The 7,821-nt window shown below is 44.6% G+C and overlaps 1 protein-coding gene across 1 annotated transcript; it reads right to left on the bottom strand.

Moving 5' to 3' along the window:
- LOC107627638 lies at positions 6,592-7,488 on the bottom strand. The gene has a single exon (XM_016330463.1). It carries the CDS (start codon positions 7,486-7,488, stop codon positions 6,592-6,594), a length of 897 nt encoding a protein of 298 aa, XP_016185949.1.

Here is a 7,821-nt window from a genome sequence, read left to right as displayed (position 1 = left end):
CCTGTTATTTGTGAGGTGACTACTTGTGAGTCGCTGAAGATGATGAGTTTTTGGGCTCCAACCTCCTTAGCCAGCTTCAAACCAGCTAACAGTGCTTCATACTCCGCCTGGTTGTTGGAAGCAGGGAACCCGAACTTGAAGGAAAGCTCAATTTGGGTTCCTTGGTTGCTTTCAATTATCACACCTGCGCCACTTCCAGTTTTATTCGAGGAACCGTCCACGTAAATATTCCATTCTATGGGGGTCTCCAGGGTGTCTGTAAATTCCGCAATGAAGTCAGCTAAGTACTGTGATTTGATGGCTGTCCGAGCTTCCTATTGTAGGTCGAACTCAGACAACTCGACTGCCCATTGTAGAATTCTGCCTGCTAGATCTATTTTCTGCAATATCCCTTTTTATGGGCTGGTTGGTCCAAACCTTAATGGTGTGAGCTTGGAAGTATGGGCGAAGACGTCGAGATGTTAGTATGAGCGCATAGGCAAATTTTTCTATTTTTTGGTAGTTCAGCTCAAACCCCTGTAGTGCTTTACTAATGAAGTATACAGGTCGTTGCCCATTATCGTCTTCTTGAACTAGTGCTGAGGCCACTGCCCGACTCCCTACTGCGAGGTACAGTATGAGTGGTTCTCCTTCTCGTGGCCGAGTTAGGATAGGTGGTTGTCCCAGGAATCTTTTGAAATCTTGGAAGGCTTGCTCGCACTCCCTTGTCCATTCGAACTTTCTTCCTTTCCTTAGAGTGGCATAGAAGGGGAGGGATCTTATCGCTGATCCCGTTAGAAATATGGACAAGGCTGCCAACCTCCCGTTGAGTTGTTGTAACTCTTTGACACAAGTTGGGCTCTTCATGTTGAGTATGGCTTTGCATTTATCCAAATTTGCCTCAATTCCTCTTTGTGTGAGCATAAAACTCAAGAACTTGCCAGCTTCTACTGCAAAGGTGCACTTTGCAGGATTGAGTCGCATGCCATGCTTCCTTATAGTGTCGAATACTTGGACCAAGTCGGACAATAATGTCTCTTCACTTTGTGTCTTTATCAACATGTCGTCCACATAGACTTCCATGATTTTCCTGATATGGTCTGAAAAGACTTTGTTCATCAGCCTTTGATAAGTAGCTCCCGCATTTTTAAGACCAAAAGGCATTACGATGTAGCAATAATTTGCTTTTGGTGTTAGAAACGAGGTTTTTTCCTGATCAAGTGGATACATTGGGATTTGGTTGTATCCAGAATATGCGTCCATAAATGAGAGGTATTTATATCCGGATGAGGCATCCACTAGAGCGTCGATACTTGGGAGTGGATAAGGATCTTTTGGGTAGGCTTTGTTGAGATCGGTGTAGTCGGTGTACATTCGCCACTTCCCATTTGATTTTTTCACCAAGACGACATTAGCTAGCCACAGTGGGTACTTGACTTCTCTTATGAATCCTGCCTCTAGTAGTGCTTGTACCTGCTCTTCCACAGCTTTGGATCATTCTAGACCGCCAACTTGTGGCACATTAGTTTGGGGTCTATGCCTGGCATGTCTGCAGCTTTCCACGCGAAGAGATCGATGTTATCTCGTAAGAACTGTACTAGTGATTCTTTTGCGTCTCCACTTAGGATCGTGCCAATATTAGTTGTTTTGTCCGAGGTGTCTCCGATCTGAACTTTCTCTACTTCTCCTTCGGGTTGTGGATGGACTTCTTCATGTCTCTAAACTCCACCAAGCTCAATTGTATAGAATTCTTCTCCTTTGCATCTGAGATTTAGGCTTTCATTATAATAGCGGCGCACCATCTTTCGATCCGCTTTTATTGTAGCTACCCCTTCTGCAGTTGGAAATTTCATGCACAGATGTGGAGTTGAGACTATTGCGCCAAGTTGATTCAATGTTGTTCGACCTATTAAGGCATTGTAGGCTGAACTCACGTCGACCACAATGTAATCTATCTTGAGAGTTCTGGATTGGTTTCCCTTTCTGAACGTTGTGTGTAGCGAGATGTATCCAAGTGGTTGTACTGGGGTGTCTCCCAGTCCGAACAGGTTGTTTGGGTATGCTCTAAGATCTTTTTCTTTTAAGTCGAGCTTGTCGAAGGCAGTTTTGAATAAGATATCGACAGAGCTCCCTTGGTCTATTAATGTGCGGTGGAGATTGGCGTTTGCTAGTATGATGGTGATGACCATGGGATCGTCGTGTCCTGAGATGATACCGGATGCGTCTTCTTTGGTGAACGTAATTGCAGGGATGTCGGGCGCTTCCTCCTTTCCTTCGACATGATATGCTTCTTTGAGATATCTTTTGCGGGATGATTTGGAGATTTCCCCTCCTGCAAATCCTCCATGTATCATATGGACATGTCTTTCTGGCGTACGAGGTGATCGCTCGGTTTGTCCGACCTCCTCGTCTCTCCTCCTTTTTCTTTGCTCATCGTCTCGAGTGACCAAATACCGATCTAGTTTTCCTTCTCTCACTAACTTCTCTATGACATTTTTCAGATCGAAACATTCGTTGGTGGAATGTCCCCGGACGCGATGGTATTCGCAATATTTGTTTCGGTTTCTTCCTCCCCTTTTGCCTTTGAGTGGTTAAACTGGGGGTATTTTTTCTGTGTGGCAAACTTCCTTGTATACATCCACAAGAGATACCCGGAGGGGGGTGCAATTGTGATATTTTTTAATTTTTTTCCCTTGTCGATCTTCCTTCTTTTTGGGCTCTTTATCTTTATCCCGGTAGGTGAATCTGGGTTTTCAGGTTTCCCCTAGTCGAGAATTTTCCTCCATGTTGATGTATTTCTCTACTTGTTCTTGCACTTCGTCCAGGGATGTGGGGTACTTCTTTGATATGGATTGGCTAAAAGGTCCCTCTCGTAGGCCATTGATGAGGCCCATAATGGTGGCCTCTGTTGGCAAGCTTTGTATGTCTAGGCATGTTTTATTGAATCTTTCCATGTAGCTTCGAAGACTCTCCCGATCTCCTTGCTTGATTCCTAGTAGGCTGGGGGCGTGCTTAGCCTTGTCCTTTTGGATGGAGAATCTAGCCAGGAACTTTTTGGCTAGGTCATCAAAGCTTGTGATGGACTTCGGAGGTAGGTTGTCGAACCATCTGATTGCTATCTTCGTGAGAGTTGTTGGAAAGGCTTTGCAGCGAACTGCATTTGAGGCGTCGGTGAGGTACATTCTACTTCTGAAATTGCTGAGATGATGGTTGGGATCTGTAGTGCCATCGTACAAAGTCATATCCGGAAGTTTGAAGTCCTTAGGAATTTTGGTCTTCATGATTTCCCTAGTGAATGGATCTTGGTCTTTGCGTGAGTTGTCCTCTGAGGCGGTTCGAGTATCTTTTGCTTTGAGGTCGGCTTCGAGTTTTAGAAGTTTATCTTCTAATTCTCGACGTCGCCTTACTTCCCTTTGTAGATCCTTCCCGACTTCTCGTTGATGATGGGTTTCTTTTTCAAGTTGCTTTAAACGATTTTGAAGCGCTTTTATCACTCCCATATTTGATGAGTTTTTATCCCCGTTAGATTCCGGAGTATCTTTTAGCGTAGTGTCTGCGTTCTTGTGCGGCGTTCTATCTTCCAGACTTGAACCGTGGTCGTTGTCATGGTCGTCTGCCATGGTGACGGGATGACTTCCAGGTTCTCCGGCAACGGCGCCAATGTTCTGAAGGTTACCTGAAACTGTAGGTTGATCTCGGATGAGATCTTCTGTACTGGTCGGAGCTGACGTGTCCAGCTGGTGAATGGCGGCCGGAGCTGTCGCGTCTGACTTGTTGGACTGGCTATGCAGCTGGTCCTTCGTCACCGGAGGGTGGGGGTACCTGCAAGAGACTCCGATGCTTAAGTTAGCATGGGTATTAAACAGGTTTTTAGTGTAGATTAGAGTATGAGTTATACCTGGGTGCTCCAGTGTATTTATAATGGTGTAGAGTGACCCTTTTAGATAAGATAAGTTAGTTATCTTATCTTATCTTATCTTTGAGCTGAGGTCAGCTTATCTTCAAGGGAACCGCCTTTATCTCTACAGGCTTGGACTGCCTTTGGATTTGGGTCGTGTTCCTCTATTTGGGCCCTTTACTGGGCTTCCCTGTCGATTTGACCGAGCTCTTTAAAAAGAGGTCGGATAGTCTGACCTGAGGAGGTCGGTCGCTTTGTCGCTAATCATCCCGGGTCAGGCAGCTCGACCCAGGGTATGAACAGTAGGCATTGTTAATTCTGCTATGAAGTCGGCAAGGAATTGGGATTTGATCAGTCCTCTGGCTTGGTATCTGATATCAAATTCAGACAATTCTACTGACCACTTTACAAGCCTGCCAGCAATTTCTGGTTTGTGTAGCACCTGGCGTAATGGATGGTCGGTTCGAACATAGATGACATGGCTCTGAAAATAAGGTCGGAGTCGCCTTGCCAAAAATAGCAGTGCTAATGCTAATTTTTCAATCCTCGAATAGTTGATTTCAGCGTTTTGTAGTGTTTTGCTGACGAAGTATATTGGGTGTTGAGCTTTGTCCCTTTCTGTAACAAGAGCGGAGCTTATCACCCAGTCAGTAACTGATAAGTATAAGTATAAATCTTCCCCTTGTAAGGGTTTTTGTAGAATTGGCGGTTGTGAGAGAGTTGTTTTCAAATTAACGAAAGCTCGCTCACAATCGTCATTCCAGTGAAAAATAGTTTTCTTTTTAAAGGTTTAGAAAAAAAGGAATAGATCTTAGGGCCAAGCATGTGACGAATCTTGATAGGGCAGCAAGTCTTCCTGTTAAGCGTTGGACTTCTTTTAATGTCCTCGGGCTTGCCATCTCCAATACAGCTTGGCACTTGTCAGGGTTTGCTTCAATACCCCTACTTGTTAGTAAAAAGCCGAGGAATTTGCCACCTTAAACGGCGAAGGCACATTTTTCGGGATTCAAGCGCATGTTGTAGGATCGTATCTGACCGAAGATCTCAGTTAGGTCGTCGATGTGGTTGTGTCTGACTTTGGTTTTGGCGACCATGTCATCAACGTAGACTTCTATGTTGTGGCCGATCTGTTTAGCGAATACTTTATCCATGAGACACTGATAGGTTGCTCCTGCATTCTTTAGTCCAAAAGGCATAACTTTATAACAATAGTTACCAAATTCAGTGATGAATGCCGTTTTATTTTGGTCAGAAGGGTGCATAAGGATCTGATTATAGCCCAAATAAGCATCCATGAAACTTAAGGTGGCATAACCAGAGGCGTTGTCCACTAAAGAGTCAATGGATGGTAAAGGATAAGAATCCTTCGGGCATGCCTTGTTTAAGTCAGTAAAATTGACGCACATGCGCCACTTACCGTTTTGTTTCCTTACCATGACGACATTGGCGAGCCAAGTAGTAAATCTGATCTCCCTGATGAAGTCGGCATTAATCAGCTTTTGAGTTTCCTCTAATGATGCTCGTTTCTTTTCTTCGCCTAGGTTTCTCTTCTTCTGTTGAGTGAGTCAGACAGAAGGGTTGATAGCCAGTTTGTGGCTGATAATCTGGGGGTCGATGCCGGGCATATCAGAAGGCGTCCAGGCAAATAAATCGGCATTTGCTTGTAGGAATTTTTTTATCATAGCTAATTCTTCTTTGTTTATTGCTGTACCTACAAAGGTGTACTTGTTAGAATCTTCATTGAAATGTACTTTTTGTAGCTCACCTGTTGGTGTAGGTTGTTCAAGGAAGTCTGCTCTAGGATCTAGATCGGCAAACTCCGAGTTGCTAGCTGTGACGAGGACATTGTTGATTTGAAGTTGTTTTGGTCCGTTTTGAAACTTCATTCCGATGTTGTAGTACTGCCGTGCCTCTTTGTGGTCTCCATGAATGGTTACAATGTGTTCATCCTGCACAGAAAACTTGACACAGAGGTGAACTGTAGATACAATTGCGTCAAACTTGTTTAAGAAAGGTCGGCCAAGTATAAGGTTATATGGGCTGAAGCAATCTACTACTAAATATTGAATATCACATGTTTTGGATAGAATATTCAACCACACTGATCCTAGTATTGGGACTCGTTCACCTGAGAAGCCGACGAGGTCTCCCCTCGTTGGTTGCAGGTTGTTGTTGCTTAGCTTCATTTTCTGAAATGTAGAGTAAAATAGAACGTTGGCGCTGCTTCATGGATCTAGGAGTACCTTTTTTACTAATAAGTCTCCCAATTGAATTGTGATGACCACGGGGTCGTCTAAATTTTGAATATTGGAGTTGAAATCCGCCCGTGTGAACGTCATTTGGGGGAATTGAGGCGTTAGTTGGTGCTCGGGCTGTGCTCCTTCGACCGAGTATATTGCTCGGAAAGATCTTTTCCTAGCCGAATTTGATGAGCCCCCACTGGCACCTCCTCCTGAAATACAATTAATGATACCTCGTGGTTGTTCATATTGGGTCGAGGATGTCTTGTCCTTTCCTCGGCTTAGTTGTTCGGATGGAGCATTGCCTGTAGATGTTGGAGTACATCTCTGGATGTGGCCTCCAATATATTTGTCAAGGTGACCTTGCCGAGCCAACCGTTCCAAGAGGTCTTTTGCGACCACGCATTCATCAGTTGTATGGCCGTGCTTCTGATGGAAGGCGCAGTACTTGAATTTGTCGACGTTCTTTGTATCTTAATATGTGCCCGCCTTTCTTGGTAGTTTGATTAATTTTGAGTTCAGGATCTCTTTGATTATATCCTCCTGCTTGGCGTTAAACTGTGTGTAAGACTCAAAGGAAGGGGTTAGTTTAAAATTTTTCTCACTGTTAAGCACTTTTTCTTCGTCTCTGTAGTTTGTTTTGTCGGACTTCCGAGCTTGTCTAAGCTCCTCAATATCAATCTGGCCCTTGGCCTTCTCTTGGAACTCAGCGAGTGTTTTTGGTTTGGATACGGCGATCGTCTCCTGGAACTTCCCAGGTCGGAATCCGCTTTTGATGGCATGAAGGTGGACTTCAGGGTGGAGATCAGGTATGCTTATGGTGACCTTCGTGAAACGAGTCATATAGTCCTTCAGGCTCTCATTTTGTCCTTGCTTAATTGTATTCAGATAATCTGAGTCATGCAGATAAATTGTAGATCCAGCGAAGTGGTCCTCAAATAGCTTGGCCAGCTGTTGGAATCGCGAAATTAAACCTGCAGGAAAAGCACAAAGCCAATCAAGTGCAGGACCGTCTAAATAATTTGGAAAACAACGACACAAAACGGTATCAGATGCACCGTTGACGATCATTATTGATCGGAACTTCTTGATGAACTTTTTTGGGTCTCCGAGTCCGTCGTAAGGTGTGAGGGTCAATGGTAAAGTGAATCTTCGTGGTAATTCAAAATTCATCACTTCTGGTGTGAAGGGTCCCACGAGCTCGTCCGGTTCCTCATCCTCGTCCTCGACTCGAATGGTCTCAGACACATGAGTGGGGTCTGAATGATGTTCGGCATCCTCTGGTTGAGGCTGATGAGCGTTGTTATTTTCAATTCGGCCATTGTTCAACTCGGTGATTTGGGCGGCCATTCTCTGATTTTCTTCTGCCATACGTTGATTAGCCTATTGTAGCTCGGTCACCATCCAGAGAAGTTCGGACAGGGTAGGAGGTAGTACGTCAGCCATAGGTACAGGCAGAGGGATCGAGACCAAAAGAGGGAAAAATTTATCTCTTCGGCCCCACGGTGGGCGCCAATTGTTCTTGCTTATAGAATAGGTCGGCTCCTTATATTGGATATCTGCCGAGCTATCTCTTCGAGAGGCTGAACTGCTAACTCGTCGATTCCGAGCTTTTCCCTTCGACTTGTGAAAGTGTGGACAATGGAAAGAAAAGGGGGGGGAGTGTACCTGTAAAGGCACTCCAATGCTTAAGTTAGTATGGTA

Source organism: Arachis ipaensis, chromosome B02, assembly GCF_000816755.2.
Source record: "Arachis ipaensis cultivar K30076 chromosome B02, Araip1.1, whole genome shotgun sequence".
NCBI classification, from domain to species: domain Eukaryota; kingdom Viridiplantae; phylum Streptophyta; class Magnoliopsida; order Fabales; family Fabaceae; genus Arachis; species Arachis ipaensis.
This window is presented reverse-complemented; position numbering and strand designations above follow the sequence as displayed.

What these genes read in the sequence shown, in the direction of transcription:
- LOC107627638 (XM_016330463.1), bottom strand. Translation starts at nt 7,488, where the DNA reads ATGGCAGAAGAAAATCAGAGAATGGCCGCCCAAATCACCGAGTTGAAC.